Below are 20,118 nucleotides of genomic sequence, written 5' to 3'. Positions count from 1 at the left end.
GATCACTTAATAGTCATAAAATTAATGTAAATTTGATTTTTAAAAGAATAAATGAGTTTTTGGAGGCGTGACTTTGTCCGCTGCGTGCTGAAAACGGTCGATGATTCTCACGACTCTTATGATTAGGCTACTCTTACTGCACACAGTTTAATGCCCCCTTCTCCATGTTCTCTTCAGCTAAATTTGCATACGTGGAATGCAAAGCTCGTAACCATGGTAACCAACAATGTGGAAACACCATTCTCGATCAGTTTCAATTCTGTGTTAATCAACACTTCTATGCACGTTCAATGCAAATCAAATGTATCAAAATAAATTCAACTGAAATCATTTGCAATACAAATACACTTTGTTGGAAAAAAAACGGGGCTCATTATCTTATACTTCATATTCCATGTTTACCTTAATAGGCCCTTTGTATAACTCCACAACGAGCATTTTAATAGAGGAAACGAGTCAATCAAACTTAAAATAAACTTGGGACGCTGAACCCATCTCCCAATCCGTACATACCAAAGAAGACTCGGCTATGGGTCTCATCTTTCCTCCCAACAAACTTCCTTTGGCTACAAAAAATTGTCGTAATTCATGTTTGATTATAGTTTGTTTGTGAGAACCTCCTTCTATTTCTTGGAATTGTTGTTTATAGTGTGGGCCGCCTTTCACTATATTTTGATCATTACGTCAGGTCCGAAAGATTTCTTTGTAATGGAAATGTTTATATCTCACTTGCCTCAGGTCTGGAATACAATAACATGTGGAAAAGAATTCAATGATAAATACATTTTAAATATAATCCTAAATCGTGAATTCCTGTGTGTGTGTGCATTTTGTTTTGTTTTCTTTTGTATCTTACCTGAACATCTTTACATTCATTTAAGATAAAGTTGCACTTTTACTTGACGAAGACGATTTGATGTAATATACAAAAGTCATAGAAACCAGTAGCCCTGACAGCACCATCTCATTCATCAATACCTTGCCAGGTTCATTGCCTAAGTATCAACCAAGTATTCTCGAATAATTTTATTTTAGAAAAAGTTACTGAGATACCCCTGGGGTAAATTTTGAAGGACTATTTGTAGGAATTGATGAAAAGGATACGTATCTCATCGGCGCAATGCGAGCGCGAAGCGAGCTGATTTATATATATATATATATATATATATATCCCCACCTAACAAGTGGCATTTTAATGATTGTTTTTTTTAAATGAACGGAGAGGATTTGTATCTCACTTATCAAATCAGCGCGTGGTAAAAAGCTTTGACAATTAAACCACATAAATATGTATTTCAGAACTGTTTGCAAGAATGAAGAGTAAAGTTACAAAATGCAAACCTGCAGCTAGATGTTAAAAGTAATGATATTTGCGTTTAAATACGGATTAATTTCAGGACTGTCTGTAGGAATTCTTGAAAATAATAAGTATATCACAAATCAAAGGTTGACATGATTCATCCCTGGGGACAAGACATGCAAGATTCAATGTCTAAATATGTTGGAAACTGCATAACCATGGTACTAGCATAAAAGGTTTGAATTAATCACCTTCAGTAGTATTCCTGTTCTGCCCCATTATTCCTTTTCCTTTTCTTTACTTGCGCCCCCCCCCTCCCTAAAAGTGGCACCCGGGGTACGTGCCCCCTTGCCCCCTCCCTAGATACGCCACTGGGTCTAGGTGACTTTTCAAACAAATTCCCCTAACCAAAGTGACATTTTTCCCGTCAATCTCGAAATAATGGCATGTACCCAGATTCCATTTCTATTATTTCACCCTTTTATATTTGTTATTTATTTTTTTTATCTTTTATATTTGTTTGCCCTTTTATACTTGTGTTAATATGTGGTCCAGGCTCACACAATGGCCTTACAGATCTTTAATGCCAGTCCACACTCGAAGCCTGTTTTGTACACTATTTACTGTATTATCATTTTGTTACTTTGTTATTTTTATCGAGTGAAATAAATGAATTGAATTGAATTGAATTATATTACCGAAGTTTAACGTGTTAGGTTGTCATCAATCTGCCCATTACTTTTTTATTAATATTTCCTTTCGAGTGAGATAAGTGTTTATTTCCTTCAGAAGCTCGATTCTTCCTCTCCTAATCATGCTAATGTCAAAATTTGGAAGTCGTAAAGGTTGACTGAAAAATGAAATACGAGTATTGTTTTTTTTTGGGGGGGGGTCAAATTATTTTGTGACTGATGAAATGTTCAAATAATTGATCTTGCACACTATGTACGGAAACTTGTTACTGTGAAAATCAAACCTCCAACGTAGATTTAGGCCTATTATTATTTGAATCTCTCCCTGATATTTTTCATTACTATTCATTTTAGTAGTTTGGGGATTCTGTGGTTTTAAATAACTTCAAGTTTTATACGACCTCAATCGTGAAAGTCTGACTACACGATATAGGGTCATCATCTCCATTTATAGGGTCGTGTGGTCTAGTGGTAAGAGCATTTGACTCATGATTGAAAGGTTGTGAGTTCAAATCTCCACTTTAACCAAAAGGCCTGAGAGTAATTCTGTCGTCTATAATGGTCAGCCACTATGACTGATTAACCTTGACGTAAAATGTTTCATATGTAATTTGTTATATACCAGCTTGGCGTTGATGCAGCGAAAAGCTGCTTTGCCGAGTCCCTACGGGAGTTACCCCCAACAGAAACAGAAACGATGGAAATCCGGAGATTGATCCCCGGCCCGCGGCCTTGAGTATGACATCAGGGTTTATTTCCAATTTGTCTAATACCCATTCGTCCAATTGCCAACTCGTCTACTATCATTTGGTCTACCATCAGTTCGTCCACTAAGCACATGGTCTACTTTCGTTTATGCCACTCCGTCTAATAACCAGTTGGTCCAATAGCCATTACGGTCCATATGCCATTTGGTCTAATTGTACTAAGTATTAAATTATGCAAAATGAATGAAAATGAAATGGAAATTAGACAAACTGGTTATGAAACAAAATGGTCATAGACGAAATGGTGATTGAACGAAGTGGTGATTGGACCAGATGGTTCTTAGACGAAATTTTGATGGACGGAATGGCATTAGACTGAATGAAAGTAGAGCATGTAATGAGTGGACGAATTGGCAGTAGTCGAATTTGCAATTTACCTAATTTCATGCAGTTCAATTCAGTAATAATATAATAATTTTTCAAGGGCTAAAAAGCAGTCACATTAGCCACAATAACATATTAAGTAACAAAATACTGGAGGTGAAAATTCTTAAAGCACAGCTTGTAACGGGTGCACCGGTGAAATAAAAAGGACAAATCCATCACGTTATCATTTTTTCTCGACTAACTCCAATCCTTTAGTTGTCTGTTATTCCGATGCATAGCTTTCTGAATATTCTGTACATTAGGTTGACAAAGAAGGCTCTGGACAAGGCCTCAGGGTAATAGAAGGGCCGATATGAAAATCATCTTACCACTTGCGGATATATCGGGGGGGGGGGACTTGGGGGCAATGACCCTTAAACATGTTAAATTCTTCCACCATTAAAAAAAAAGGAAAGGAAATGGAAAAGTGTTTAATGTTATATCTTTCTCTAATATCGTCAAAATGTACCCCCAAAATATATTTCTTCGCATTATCAAACGTCAAAACTGCTAGCTTGCTTCGCTTTCTCACGTCTTATTCGAAATTTTGTGCCATTTAGCGTGTTGGCACCCTCTGTTTTAGCCCTCATTTCGCCGACGTTTTCTTCCATCATCCTCATGAGCAGTCAATATATATATATTGTGGAACAGAGAACCGAAAATTTGTGAAATATGAAACGAGCTCATAACCTTCTTTTTTTTTACTTCCAAGCCTTTAGACAGAGTAACTTTACTAGCTGCTGTAAATAAATAAATAAATAAGACATAAATGAATAGATAAAATAAGAATGAATAATAAGCAAATAAATAAATAGGCCTAAATAGAATAAAATAAATGAATGAATCAATAATTAGATGAATGAATAATCAAATAAATCAATCAATCAATTTATCAATCAATCAATTAAATCATTAATTGATTAAACCAATTTCGAATCCCCATATCACCTACTTCACTTCCTCTTCCATTTTCCTTACTTGTTTTTTACAGACAGTCCCCATGCCGTACATGCGAAAATTTACCTATCCAACGCTGTTGGGCGCCATTCCCCACGTACGAAATCATCTATTAGAGATTACTTGCTTGATTTACCAATAAAATTTGATGAATTGTTATCAATCATATTCACCTCCAGGAAAAAAATAGAAGAAATAATTTAATTCATTAAAGAATATTAAGGCATCATCTCGAACTACCCAGTTTATGTTTTCATGTTTCTCTATATAAATAGCTCAATTGCAAAAGTGGTTAAATCCGTTTTTATCAAATTTGCTTCTTCTTTTTTTGTCTCAATGCATAAACTTTTATCAGCTTTATAAGATTATACCAAAGAAAAGTTTGAATTCCCATTAAAAAGTGGACAAAAATGGCAAAGAAAAATCACTTTTCTTCAAAAGTGGTTGGATCCATATCAGTTTGTTTTCAAGAGGGGTTAGATCCACAAAGGTAATTTTCGGAAAAGAATATTTTAAAAAATAAATGAAGCCACGCAGATTTCTCTTATACCCAAGTTAATGTTTACATGACAGGCTATCATGACAATTTAGTTTCGCATTATAATACTGCAATATGGGAGAATAAAAACAATGATTTTATTTTCTTTGAATAGTTTTAAGTTGATCTAACCCCTTTGGCAAACAAACTCTTCTGAAGAGCTCATTTGCAAAAGGAGTTAGATCCATTTTTTAAATAAAATTTGATTATTTTTGGTCTCAATGTAAAATATTCTTAGTAGCTCTGACGATACCAAAGAAAAGTTGAGATTTTTCCATCAAAATGTGAATGAAAATGGCAAAGAAAAATCCCTTTTTTTTTATTAAAAAGGGATTAGATCCATTTCAGTTTGTTTGCAAAATGGGCTAGATCCATAAACGTGATTTTTGAAAGTCATATTTAAAAGATGTCTTTTATACCAAATTTCATGTTCACATGGTAGGCATGGTAGAGTACTTTATCATCAATTGATTGGTGGGGATTTTTTTTTACCTGATTGCTAAGAAAGCATGAATGCTTGTAAGCAAGCAACCAGAGGACCGACGGCTTAGGGTCCTCTCCGAAGGACCTGGTACTGAGGATGAATGCCTTACCAAAGGGCAATAGCACACCAAGTGGGAATCGAACCCGGGTCACCGGAATACGAATCCCCCGCTCTACAGACCGAGCTATCGTGCCTCATGACAATTTAGTTTCGCGTAAGAATATTGCAATATGGGAAAATATAAAACATGATTTTCTCGGAATGGTCTAAGGTCAATCCAACCCCTTTTGCAAACAAACTCATTATTTCGGACGCTTTGTACCAGGTCTCTATAAAAAAATAATAATAACCCCCCCTTTCTAATGGTACCAATCACAAGTCTATGGGACTATTTAATCGATCACAAAATAAACCAATAGATTGTGGAATTATGCGCTCTTTTGATATTTAATATGCCACTTAACATTGTACTTTTTTTTTCTAGATGCTTTGTAACCAAAATTTTAAGGGGCTCATAATTATAGCGTTTCTGCTATGAAAATTAATGAAATTAACTTCCAATTTGTTTTGTGATTGCTTTTGTCGTAATATCTAACAAACAATATGATTATATTTCATCACTTCCTCTCCATTTCTATTTTTGTTCTGTTTTTTTCTGTTATCTTTTCGGCCGTGAAATAGGGCCTACTACTCCTTCCCAACTGCCCACCCCATTTGTACGCCGGTGACACAGGGCGAGGGACATACATGAATCAAGAAAGAAGAAGAGCAAAGTTGAACTCCAAATCAGTTCACGAATCTGTTATTCACATACTTATTATTTAGGGGGTTTACCCCAATGTTCAACAAACACAGAAATTTAAAAAAATGTATGCGTGCATGGAAAAGACCTTTGCTCGCCGGTATGTTTAGGGTATGGTTGCTGGGCAATAAAAGATAAATTAGGCCTTAGGCAAATAGGCAATTTGTAGAAGGTTTGCGTTGATTGAAAAGTTGTACTGCAAATCAAATTGCAGTAGTTTTTTGTTGGAATAAGAATTTATCTCTGATGAGCATTTCATTAGCAGGTTCATGAACAGATGAAGAGTTTCCCAAATTGCAAGTTGGACTTGCTGCTTCCGCTGAAGTTTCAAATGAAATTGCTTTAAATTCATGTTCAAATTGAATAGATATATAAGATTAACTTTAAATTAAGATTTTATTTCCGTTCAAAAAATTCCAAGCAATCTACCAAGAATCTTTAAAAATGTCCCTTGCACAGAACTGTATAACAGGCCTACCGTTCATAACGAAGCATAATAACAACCATATTGGGGAAAACAAGAAATAAGTGAAACAAAAACTACCTTGGTTTATGAAAGAGAAAACCTCACCATGCTCACGGAAACACAAGGTTTTTGTGTGGAGAAAAATTCAATATAACAGCGGGCGCCCTTAGAAATTGGTTTCATATTCAATAAAGTGCACATTATGTTGGCGTTTTAAATTCTCGGTTCGATGTTGTTTTAACTGCAGTATCATTAATAGGCCTGCAAGCCTTAGGAAATCAGGTTTAATACTACTAATAACACTGTGATCCCATCCATCGAAATATTTCACGCATAAAGTAACTTTTGGTTGGTTTCCTATACTAGGTAATTTATGAACAATATGTTTGTGTAGTCAAAATGTACTCATAAAACACATAAAACATAACAATTATATCATTTTTCTGAAAATTCCAAATCGTAGTTCCAAATATGAATAAAGGCCTTTATCAAGGCAGCTATATGCAGCTAAAAGATATGTTAACGTATTAATGAATACTAAAGTCAAAACGGGGAAATAATGGCGCCCTTTTGTCTGTTTCTTCGATGGTATTGACATTTTCGAATGAAAGATGACCGGTAAAGCTTAGTCTGCTGTCACAGATCCTTGATTTTCGCAATTCGCATGGTGTATAATGCAAAGTCTGAAATAGTAAGACTAGATTCACTATGGAGGGCCTACTGTGGCTGGCAGAACTTTTGGCGTCTAGTCTTTGTTCTAGACCTGCTATTGGTTAAAGTGTCAAATATGAGCCTGTGTTTGCAGACTAGGTAAAGCTCACATTGCGTGCACCCCCACTCCACCTCTCCACAAGTGGTAGAAGAAATGGAACGAAGCAGGGGCGATGGAACGTATTTTTCGTTTGGGGGGGGGCAAAGCCCAAAAAGGCACTTATATACCATTTTGGGATCTTTTCACCATGAGACTGTCATCTGTGTGAAGAAATGTTGTGTTTTGTGGTAATTAAGTTGAGCAAAGTTTGTTTTTGAAGTGATTTCTGGTAAGATGTATATAAAGGTTTTATTTTTTTCGCGAGCGAGCGGTTTGGAATATTGCTTTTTGGTCAATTATGGACCTAATTACTGTTAAAAGGGCATCCTTGCAAGATGTTACGAGCGCGAATCACAAGCTCAAATTTTGGGAAATTTCATGTAATAAGACATGAAAAGTAAACATTCCGAGCAGTTTTTGTAATCATAAAAAAGGGATGTGAGTCTAATTAACAAATTAACGCGAGCGCGAAGCGCCAGCTAAATTTTTTAATATAATTAACAGAAAAAGAACCTTTTAAAGACTGCATTTAGTGACTCATGATTAGGATACGGGATACATAAATCATCAATCGAATAATGCGAAGCGTGAGCTGAAATTTGTGATATTCTAACCAGAAAACTGGAAATCATATGCATTTATGTAACCATAAACAGGACGAATACCTTAAACTAAACAATAATTGATGCGAGCGCGAAGCGCGAGCCAAAATCTTGTGATTTTTCAACCTAAAATGTATTATGTTTTACTTCAAAAAGGGTATTTCATTTTGAAAAGGGCACATTTCATTTCGAAAAAGGGCATTTTCCATTTTGAAAAAAGATTTTTTTTTTCCTACAGGGATTTATCTATTTGTTTTGCCCCCCTGCCACACCCCCCCCCCCCCCGGTTTCGCTGCCCTGGAACGAAGAGAGTCAATAAAAGCATGGAGAGGGGGAGAAAGGGGGAGAGGGTGTGAGAGAGAGAGAGCGGGAGGTGGGGGAGAGGGAAGGAGAAAATTGAAGAGAGAGGGAGGGAGAAACAGACAGACAGAGGTGGGGTAAAGAGAGAAACTTGAGAGGACGTGGAATTGCCAGGGAACCGTGAAGACCCCTACATCACGCAGTGACTTTGCTAGCATATGACGCATCGTTCTCGATAACAATTCACTACTTTCATCGTTGCCAAGCTTACTGATGAGGCAGCGAGCATTTCGCTTCACTCTATATTTTAAAATCCCAAGTTCACCAAAAAGATTAAATCAGTTTCCAAATCACATTTTTTTTCTCTTTTGTTTGCATTTGAAGTACACTGAGAAATGAACCGGGAAGTTAAATCAGGCCTGAGTTTAACTGTATAGAGAATCTCTTGAGGACAAAAATAGTCTTACAGGGAAGTTAATAAATTAAATCTTATAGAATTATTGCGTGTGATATTTGTCATGAATATACATGTAGATGTATTATCTGGCTTGTTTGAGTAGCATCGTTGAACAAACAAAAATGGGTTTTTTTATGACTGCAATCATTTTTTTTTAATCGTGCATCATATATGGTTCCTACTAAACGGTGATTCATGCCACATTGAATAAACCCTTAAAGCGAAAAGTAAACGAATATGGGCCATAATTTTTGTTGGAAAATCTTAATGACTGCATAGAGACAGCTATAAGAGGAACTTCGAATCAGCGTTGAATATAACACAGTGGAGTTGTGGATGGATCTTCAGGTTCCGAATTGACATCTCCCCTCTCATGTCCTGTCTTGCCTTCTTCTTTTGTGCAAGGTCGAATTGTATTATAATAAATATAACCTTTTTGGTTGGGTAGGATAGTCACACGACTCAGAGCGCCATTTGAACTTGACAGATCAGTCAACTTCAAGACTCGTAAGAGATTTTTATTTCTTAATAAGAATGTATCTCTGATGAGCATTTCATTAGCAGGTTCATGAACAGATGAAGAGCTTTCCTATTAATTATAGGCCCCTTGCTCTCATTATTTGGAGCACTTTCATCACCCTCTCGTGCTTCGAAATGCCAAGGTAAGATATTTCTTTAACATAATATGGATAAACCAATGATTGTAGAATAAATTGATCCTAATACTTTCGAAATTTGTTTTGATTTGATCCGTTTAGAACTTGTGGCCGTGTATACAAACATAAAGAACACAACCTCAAATATAAATTGATTTTAAATCAAACAATTATTAGTTCATCCAAATTCAAATTGCCCATTTTGATTCGATTAAAGCGATAAGATCAGGTTCAATATTTACACGATAATTGTTTTTTGATAAATGAGGATTCCCAATTGAGATTTTTTGGTATTACCAAGTTACATGACAGATATACTTATATACATGTACATCAAAATTACCCGTAAATTGAAAGAGTATATGGCCCCAAAACATATTCGCAAATGTAAATACCGGTAGGTATTCGTTGCTTTTACATGACCATTAGACGGTCTTCTCCTTTTGACAATATTTAAGAAAGATTGGGAAAATGTTGAGCTATTTCAACCAATAATCAAGAACATAAAAAGAGTATTATTTATTATTATTATTCATTATTATTCTCACCCGACTTGTATAGTGCAAAAGGAACATTTTATATATAACTCCGGGGGGGGTAATTTTTATTGATCTCATTTGCAGGTGAGTAAAAACAAAAGTCACTTTTTGTCTTGCCACTCAAAATCTTAAACTCTTTCAGAATATAATTCAATGTCAGAGGGTGGAAACGAGGACGGGTTTATGATATAACCACGACGACACGCCAACCATCAAAAAAGAAGAAGAAAGAAAATAAATGGGTGCCTTTTTTCTCATTACTACGATCTTCCACTGATCACGACGGTCTCACAACCACGGCGACGTTCACATCAGAAAATACAATACAATTTGGTCTTCTTAGACTGTCACTACGACAGTGCGTCCAACTAATATGACTAACACAACCTATTCGAGTAGCATCCAGAACATGACCACGGAAGGAAATGCAGGTGAGCAACTATATTTGGTTTTTATTTCGATATTTCTTGGGAGAAAACGATTGATGTGTTGCAGCACATCTCTTCTTATCAATATGATCAATGCACACTAAAACAAGTCAACGTTAAACATGTTTAATATAAAATGAATGTAATTGCTGAAAAACATATCTTGTTTCACGAGAAAGTCTGTAATGAAAAGATCGATTTTATATACACTCTTAAAATAGATGGGCAAAAAACATCCAGCTTTTAACCAACCTTGGGCAACATACTGTCCACACAACTATTGTTTGAAATCTGCCCAAATTGGGTAATAAAAACTAATAATTAGGTAATAAATTTGCTCAATTGGATAATAATTGCCAAGAATATATATATATTAAGATACATTACACAACATAGTGGACAGTATAAGTTGCCCAACATTTGAAGTGTGTATATTATCGTTGATTTATAACTTGAAACTCGCATAAATTGGAATTTGTGAAATAGCGAAATCTAAGCTTCGACGATCACACTAAAGATCACTAACATATGAGATGCGCACACGTGGGACAGTGTATTATTATGATTATTATTGCTTTGTAACAGACCCGAAATCTGACTGGAATGTCATGCATATTCCCTGATTTCTCACCAATTACACAGTCATTTGACACATATTTTTATTATTTGGGTTATTATTCTGAACGAACTTAATCTGAAATCATTACCACAAATGGAATTTATCCCAAAGTTTGCATACAGTTGGAATAAGGATAAATCAAAACTTTGTTTTCTTTAAAGATTACGGGCGATGAACATCATGTGTGCGAACGTGACAAATGCAAATATTTTGTGAAGAGAATACAAACAAGTACAAAAGTGTTTAAAGCAAATCACAAACAGAAATATGAAAAAGGGTTATTTTTTAAGACAGTAAGAAGACAAATCCTTATGCTGCTTGTGCTAGCTTATTAGAGACATTTTCTGGTCAAAGAGTAAAAAGAATCACCGCTTCCAACATTAGCCGTTATTTTGGGTGTACTTATAATAAGGCCTGGGGCCCGTTGCAGAAAGAGTTGCAATCAAACGCAACTTCAAAAATCATGCGTAACTTGATTTTCAACCAATCAACAGCGCGCATTTGGGACTTGCGATTGATATTTTGACTTGCGTTTAAACGCAACTCTTTCTGCAACGGACCCCAGGTCCCACTTGCCGACGGACATTAAACGTATTAATAAAAGACACAGCGGACGCGCAAAATTTCGGGGGTGGCTCCATCCGTTTTCATCCGTTGCAGAAGTGGGCAAAATTAGCGGGGAAAAAACCGAAAACATAACCGAAAAGAACGGACGTGGGTAGTGTAACGCGGATGTTAAACGGATGTTCATCGGAAACATAGCGGATGAAAACGGATGGAAGTGGATGACAGCTCCGAAGGGGATACCGGGGGTGTAGGGTACTTCATTTACGAGATGCATACGCTTACATCAGTACATCCATTCTAGTTCAGTGCTACTAACGATGTATAGACGTTCCATGTACCTTATCTTTCCTCACTCTTTCCGCTGTTCAGCTGCAGTGGATGTGAGTTGCGAGGATGCAGAGAGGGTACAGCGGACGTTTAACGGATGATAATGAACATGGAATGTTTGTTGCTCGTATATATTGCGGATGTGCATGGTACACGGCGGAAAGTTCATCCGTTCTAAAAGTTTTGTGCAGCGCAAAACGTTTTGCGCGGATGAAATCATAGTGGACGGATGCTCGATGAATAGAGCGTATGAAGCACGTACGCAAGGAGTACACAACGGATGCATTAGCGCTTTCCAACGGATGGCACTATATATTTTTTCCCGTTTTACATCCGCTTTGCATCCGTGAGGGAAGTGGGACCGGGCTTATACTTAACATTAATATTTATATATTTGCCGGTCAGTTCTGAACTGAATGGATGGATGGAAATGAATGAATGAATGAATGAATGATTGTTAAACGAATGACTGAATGAATTAATTAATTGATTACGTATCATGTATATCTGTTTCACCCGGTTAGGTTTACCAGCTTATTTCATTCCTACCGTGTCTGCTGTTGGCATTTTCGTGTTGATCATGTTCCTGTCCGTCGTTATCGCCTGCTTAAGAAAACGGTAAGACCATGATTACATTTTTTCTTACTTAATTTCATTAAAGGGTTTGTATGCTTCATCATGCTCATCGTATTATTTAGCCTTTGTTGATGCATGGACCTACATTTCATGTAGAATTCATATTTGCAGTCTCTTATAACCTGACGAAAATAGGGAAAGGGTACTTGTTGTTAATTGCAGATATCAATGAGATCGCACTTTTCATTTTTGCCAATTAAGGTAAAAGAACTTTCTCTTTAAACGAAGCAACATATCTCCTAAACTGTTTCCACATAAGCAAAATTATTAATCATTGACAGCATATATCTCCATTTTGCCTTACGAGTTTTACCCTAACGTTTTCTTTTATGCTTACATTTGTAGGTGCATGAAGCCTTCAAACGATAGAAAATCGACGCCGCTCGACAACCCTGTTTCTGTAAATACCGAATGCTGGGAGATAGAAATGTCAGTGAACGCAAGGAAGCGCACATCTGATGAAATTGTCAGTGGAGTCACCGATCAATCAGGAGGACCGACGTACGACATTATTGCCCCAGACCCTCGAGAGAAGACATCAAATCAAAGTTACGAAACTGTCGACCTTGACCCTGCTGGTGGCAGAACCGCTACGCATGTCAAGTCCCGAACGACCAACAAAGTGCATTTGGATGGAACAACGTATGCCTTGGTTGACATAGAGAAAAAAGCTCAGGACCGCAAGGAAAAGGAGGCAAATGCAACAGAAAAACGATACGGTATTGACAGGCCTGAAGACAGAGCATATGCAACACTTGAAGCCGATTGTGTCGATGGTACATGTGTAGAAAAGAGTGCCACACCACTAGAGGTGGGGTATACACAATCTACACCAATGAAGTCAACTCTAATGTCGTCTTTGGTCAAGGGGGACAAAGTTAAAGAACAGAGTAGTCGGTACGAAAGCATTGAGGTCACAAGCAAAGGGGTATCAGGTAGCACCAAAGACCCATCTAGTCTGAAACCGGATTTATATCCGCTGAATGCTTACGAGACAGTTTCTCAACCTTTATCACCAAAGCTTGGGCCAAGCGAAAGTAACCAAACCTCCACAGGATCTCCCGTTTCCTCGAAGATGATCGGACAGGAGCAGATGCCTGTCAAGAGGGAATCCAATATGTCGCACACGTATGAGGATCCTGTCGCAATGGTTCATGCAAACGATGAGCACTACGACTCGCTGCAACGTGGGCCTGACTTATCGAAGCAAACAACCTCATCTAGGACATCATCCAAAGGCAAACCAAAGGCGAAAGGAACTTCTAATCACGACGATATCGTCAATGTTTACAACGAGCTTGCTTCACCTGGTGTTGCTCAACGCGAATCTGAAAGTGACAGTGATGCATACCAGCATTTGCAGTGTGCTCACAGCGAACGTCGGCTGGCAAGAGAGCCATTGCTGAGAATCCCCGATGAAGGTTACGGAAGGCTCGATCTGGATGCTTCTTGTGCTTCTAACAACACGACTGATGGTAATCATCAAGGTCAGGATGGCTCGAAGACTCCGTCTGATCCTGTGTATGCTAACCTAGCTTGAGAATCCTGATGAAGCAAAGATTCCCGATGATGACGATTCAGAGTATGATGTCCTAGATGCGTTCAAATAATTTGCATATTTTTTTCTAAATAAATGCTTATTGATTATTTTTTTTTTTTATTGCATTCAAGATGAATATGCAACATAACATCTAGGTGATACATTTAAGTTTTACAAAACAATAAAGCAATAGTCATAATAAAGCAATGAAAAATAGGTAACAAGAAGCAATGTTCAATTAAAAGAAAATAACAGTTTAAATGAATGCAGGAGACCGCCATCGTATGCGGTTAAGCTTGAAAATGATGGCGGCCTCGTAAAATGGTACATAAATTTCTTTCTTCATTGATCAAGTGGGTGCAATGCAGGTGCAGTAAAGAGCAGTTGAATAATTAACTTGAAGAGGGGATGCAAATGATTCGATTGTTTTTCTTTTGATAGTAGTTTTAATTGTTGTTGAACATATTGTTGAACATGACTTAATATTGTCTGGAAAGTTGTTCCAAATATCAGGTTGATGTGCTTGAGATGGGATGTTGATTAGAGGGTGTAACAGTGTAAGAGAGCCTGAATATGTGTAAGTCCACATTTGTGGGCAGTACCGAGATGTATCAAAGACTGGTGAGAAAGGCTACGATCCATATGGCATGTATGAGAACCTAAGACTAGATGTAGTTTGCGCTGATGATGGGACTATATTGGCTGGTTTAGGAGAACATTCTAGAGGACAATCAAAAAATCAATTTTTGTATAATGCTTGGTTGCCATGGTTGTGAACATGAAAAACTCATGATTCTTCTCTTGAAATACTATGATTTAATCAAATTCTAGAGGGTGTTATCATATAAAAACTTATCAAAATGACAGGTTACATTGCCAAGATGGTAACAACAAACAGATCAAGAGGCTAGTCTGTGTGGAGGATTGGTCAACCATAAACTTTCAGTTTGAGGGTCCTAGTTTCGAATCCAAGTCGCAGCATAAGAAAATATTGTTTCGAATCAATGCCGGGTAACCGAATGTCGAATAGATATCCCCCTATCCGCCTTCTCAAATACAAAATGAATTGTCCCTCACTTCCACCTATTAAAACAAAATGTATGTCGAGTGTCTTTTCGCTGTTTGTACTTATCATGGGTTATATTACACAGATATTTCCGCAAAGAATTGTTAAACATATCTGAGTTACAGTTTAGGGACACGATCACTGAGTCATTTCATGTCTACTTGATAACATTTTGATAAATAAGGTATTTCTTTCATTACTAAAATTCAGATTGTCACGTGTATTCATGGTATTGTATACGAGTTAATCGTCATTAGATACAAATAAACATACCCCTCCACCTCTCCTCTGTACGTGGTCTACATCTTTTTTAAAGAATACTGATTAATATTCTACAAAGTGGAAATACAGCTCTTGAACCAAGTTTCTGTGAAAACAATGTATCTGACAATTGTGTGATAAACTCTGTCCTAAATTCATGTGTAAATATTTTGTATGAATGAACGCCTAATACAAACAACAACATCAACATGCATTAGGGAAAATTCATGGCTAAGCTCTGGGCATTCATACAGAATATAGAAAAAGATGAAATGTTCAGGTTATACTACTATTATAGTAGTCAATTGAGTAGTATTTATAGTTATAAACCTCTGTTTAACAATGTCGAATAATCCGTTCCTCTGATTGGCCAAAGGAGGGGTCATGTATTTGACCATGCCTTCAAAACAACAAACCAATGTGGTTAAGGGCAACGGGCAAAGTTAACAAGATTTCTGCCCGTTGCCGCCCTTTAGCAACGGGTATAGTTGGATTGGGCTGATATCCCCACTTGATTGCGTGCAACATATTGCTTTCTGCAGTGATTGCGGATACCATAATATCAGCGCGATTTAATTCTCGACAACTCGCATATTTACGCGCTTATTGTGCATACGCGCGTAGCGGATATGACATCAATGGAACGACACGGATTGTTGACTTCTGCTTGTTCTAATCCCCAATATCCCTAGTAGTTTAAAAATAAACATTAATGGAAATTAACATATTCTATTATTATCATCACATTTATATTTATAAGCATAATTGTAATTCTAATTACAATTATAATTGTAATTATAATTATATAATGACAATTATAATAATGATTCTAATCAAAATCAAAATTACGATTATGCATATACAGTACATGTAATTATATGAATTATGATAAGTATGGATTATAATTTTATATAAATAATGATTAATAATAATAATAATAATTGTAATTATAGTATTAAGGGTTTACCTTACACTCTAAAAAACGATAAGCTACGAGCCTACGAAGACCTATTTTAGCTCTTAAAGAGCGTGTATAGTAACTGCACTTAGTAGTGCTATTTTTTATCGTTCAAATTTGAACTAGACAAATCAGCACTCCGAAGTGCAGTCACTATACACACTCTTTAAGAGCGAAGTTTGCTCTTTCGTTTTTTAGAGTGTACAACTTGTAAATTTATCAGAGTAATATCGTTTCTTTGATTTCCTTCATTTGTTCCCTTACTTCGTAATATTCTGTACTCGCACATATTTTGTCATTTTTCAGTTTGCAAGTTTTTCTTTTTTAAGTTTGTCATGTTTTTTACGATTTTATAAATATTTGCATTTTATCCAAGGGATCCTTTGTACTTATTCTTTTAGAACGATTTGGCATATATTTTTCAACAACTTGTAACAATATATTTTGTCATAATTCGACGGCATCATCAACTGATTTACATTGATCTATTCTTTCCCAATTCTGGTTGCAAATATCATTCCTAAAGTAATCACCATTGAGCTTGCTGTAACTTCTGAAAGTGATAAATTTTGACCGAGCACAAATCTTAGAGTTCCAGGTCAGGAAGCTAATCGAATGGTCACTCATTCCATTATGAATTACACCATGATTCACTACGTTTTGGGTGTTCTTTGTTAATAGATGGTCAATCAGTGTAGCAGAAGCATTTCTAATTCTTGTTGGTTCTTTGGTATTGACTTGAACCAGCGAATAAACATTTTTTTTATAGCAACATATTTTTTGGTCATGCTTGATAAGTGTTTAGCAAGAACATTACAGTTTACGTCACCTGCTATAATAATTATGTCACATTTCATTGTGTCTATAACGCTAAGAAATCTTAGGGGGAGGGGGCACGGACCGGATGTGCCCGGGGCAGTGCCCCTACCGGAATCCGCCACTGCTCGCACTCTGTAGGAGCAGAAATTTACGAACACTGGACGCGGGTTGTAATTGTCTTTATAACAACAATCATGTTGACTTTCAGAAAAATAATAGAATGGAATACTTTAATTCAGTATAATAATAATTAAAAAAAATATCTGTCAAAATTTTTAAACATGACTTACGTGTTACTATATATTTCAGACGATATATACCAGGTGGGTGTTTCATAAAGCTGTTCGTATTAAAAGTTACGCACAACTTTACGCACGACTGGTGACCTTTCTTGTGCCACACGATGTATCCCTATGTAGCTCACTTAGCACCTGAGATCATGTTCCAGTCGTGCGTAAAGTCGTGCGTAACTTTACGAACAGCTTTATGAAACACCCACCTGGATCGCGATTTATTAAGACTTGTTATAGTAACAAAGGCAGCATTTCTATACCAATTTTCTATCAGTCAATCAGATTGAAGGATTTCAGTAGCTTTAAAGGGATGCTCCGGGCTGGATATATTTATATCTAAATAAATAGAGTGAAATTCACAAAGCAAAATGCTGAAAGTTTCATCAAAATCTGATAATAAAAAGCGAAGTTATGGAATTATGAATTTCAGCAATATATTGTGAAAACAGTTATACGCACGTCGTCATGAATATTCATTAAATGGACTGATGATGTCACATCCACACTTTCCTTTTTCTTTTGTTATTACATGAAATCATAATTGTTTCATTTTTTCATACATGTGTGAATGATACATGTATGTCTACCTTGTAGTGGAATGAATTGCAGCTATAAATATCAAATGCACTCAATCAGTTGTTATCCCAATATTGTTGGTTCTTGAAGGAAATATTTTGAATAAACCTTATTTCATATAATAAAATACAAAAGAACAAGTGGGGATATGACATCATCAGTTTGCTCATTGAATATCCATGAAGACATGCCTAGAACTGTTTCACCGGAATAATGCATATCCTTAAAATGCCATAACTTTGTTATTCCTTGTCCGATTTTGATCAAATTTTTAGTGTTTTGTTTTTCTGATTTTTCTTAATCTGTTCAAATCATATCAAATTAAGCCTGGAGTACCCCTTTAACTGTTATTGCAAATTTGTTATTATAACAAGTTTTATGAAACGGGAAATTTTCTAATGTAAAAATCACAATCACACGTGTATTTGCCTACGATGGATTCTGAATATACTAATCGTTTGTGGGATTATAAGATTCATGTTAATATTCCATAATCCACTTAAAGGTGTATGTTATTGTTTTACAATATTCATACGGACGGTTGCATAATAATCCCAGAATTGGAGGGGCAAAACATGGGCTTTATTGGGAAACTGCTATTAATAATCGCGGGCGGGGAAGCGAGTGAGCCAAAATTATCGCCTTTTTTAAATGAATTTCTACTTTTGTGATTTATTTTTGACGTCATATTTAATAAATAATATCATGTTTCATTTCTGCCTCTCCAATTTTACTTTCTCTCTCGTTTTTTTTTTTATCAGCCGTGGAATCCCCCCCCCCCCTCATTTGTACGCCAGTGACAAAGAGCGAGGGTAATATTTTGAAAGCAAGGAGAGCAAAGTCGAAATCAAAATCAGTCCAAGAATCTGTTTTTGACTCATCACTCACACATTCATAATTCATGGGGTTTCAGCTATAATGTCATGAATGTTCAGCGATCACAGAGCATGTAGAAATAATGATAAAAATAATGCATGGAAAGACCTTCATTGTCATTGGATAATGAAATAAATTAAGGCAAATTGTAGATCGGGTGCATTGACTGAAAAACTACAAATTGTAATATTTTGACTTGTTGCTTCTGCTAATGATTAAGCGAATTCATGAGATTGGATTTATATTTCATTCACAAAAATCCAAGCTACCCCCCCCCCCCCCCCACCGTATCTCGAAAGAAAAAAACTTGCACATATTAGATAGTGCATAGGCTTACCAAGTAGCTAATGACGAAGCTTATATAAAACAACCATATTCAGGAAAACAAGTGACCGAAACAAAAACTACCATGGTTTAGGAAACAGAAACCCTCACCGCGGAAACACTGTTCATTGTGTGTGGAAAAAAGTCAATTTAACCACAAGCATCCATAGAAATTGGTTTAATATTCAAGAAAATGTACATAATGTCGGTGTTTTAAATTATCGTATTGATGTTGTTTTAACTGCAGTATCAATTAGTATAGGTCTTTAAGCCTTAAGAACTAGTATATAGGGTTTAAAAATGAATACTGTCAAGTGATCCCATTTAAAGTATTACACGCATAAAGTAACTTTGGAAACGATGATTGGTCTTTGTCTATTTCTCCGATAATATTGACATTTTCCCGTGAAAGGTAATCGGTAAGGCTTAGTCTGCAGGCACAGACCCCCGGTTTTCACAATTCGCATTGTGCATAATGAAGAGTGTGAAGTAGTGAGACTAGATTCACTATGTAGGGGAAGGCGGGGTAAGTTGTGACACTTTTTGCATTTTGCATGTTAGAATTGATATGACTAATAATATTGTAAAAATAAGTACCTAGCCTTTAAATTTGATTCTTGGGAAATATTTTTCACCTATATATAACTTTCTACCCCCAAACTGAAATTCATTGTGACCTTTGAAAAAATCGATGTCAAATGGCTCAACTTGCCCCATATGTGGGGTAAGTTGTGCCACCTTCTGGGGTAAGATGAGCCAAAAAAACTATGTACAAAATGTATGCGGGAAGAAGCAGCATGTTAATTTTTCATTTCAAGTCTTTTCACTTGCTAATTATCTATAAATACTAACATCCTCTAAAAGTAAAAGAACTGTCATGTGAATTTACACCTTTTTGCCTGCATATCAATGGCTTTTCGAGTTTTTTTAATTTTTTCATTCTTATTACCATAAGAATTACCATGGCTCAACTTGCCCCATGTTGGCTGGCTTAAAGTACCCCAGTCCGAACTTAATGCGATATTTCACATCCACACATTTCTTATGCATCCATCATTTAAAAGACTATGACAAGAATGAAGATCCATACC

At 36.2% G+C, this 20,118-nt stretch overlaps 1 protein-coding gene across 1 annotated transcript; it reads left to right on the top strand.

Moving 5' to 3' along the window:
• The first annotated feature begins 8,652 nt into the window (after nucleotides 1-8,652).
• Nucleotides 8,653-15,203, top strand: LOC135157306 (uncharacterized). Its single transcript, XM_064112450.1, has 4 exons — nucleotides 8,653-9,204; nucleotides 9,880-10,168; nucleotides 12,203-12,296; nucleotides 12,660-15,203. The coding sequence occupies exons 2-4, from the start codon at nucleotides 10,111-10,113 to the stop codon at nucleotides 13,852-13,854; spliced, it is 1,347 nt and encodes a 448-aa protein (XP_063968520.1). The 5' UTR covers nucleotides 8,653-9,204; nucleotides 9,880-10,110; the 3' UTR covers nucleotides 13,855-15,203.
• Nucleotides 15,204-20,118: the final 4,915 nt, after the last annotated feature.

Source organism: Lytechinus pictus, chromosome 17, assembly GCF_037042905.1.
Source record: "Lytechinus pictus isolate F3 Inbred chromosome 17, Lp3.0, whole genome shotgun sequence".
NCBI classification, from domain to species: domain Eukaryota; kingdom Metazoa; phylum Echinodermata; class Echinoidea; order Temnopleuroida; family Toxopneustidae; genus Lytechinus; species Lytechinus pictus.
The sequence above is the reverse complement of the archived record's forward strand: the minus strand, read 5'-3'. Positions and strand labels throughout refer to the sequence as shown.

Bases quoted from the DNA above. Each gene is read 5' to 3' on its own strand.
- LOC135157306 (XM_064112450.1), top strand. From the start codon at position 10,111: ATGACTAACACAACCTATTCGAGTAGCATCCAGAACATGACCACGGAA. The intron at 10,169-12,202 runs GTGAGCAACTAT...TCACCCGGTTAG, and splicing joins GACCACGGAAGGAAATGCAG to GTTTACCAGCTTATTTCATT. The intron at 12,297-12,659 runs GTAAGACCATGA...TTACATTTGTAG, and splicing joins ATCGCCTGCTTAAGAAAACG to GTGCATGAAGCCTTCAAACG.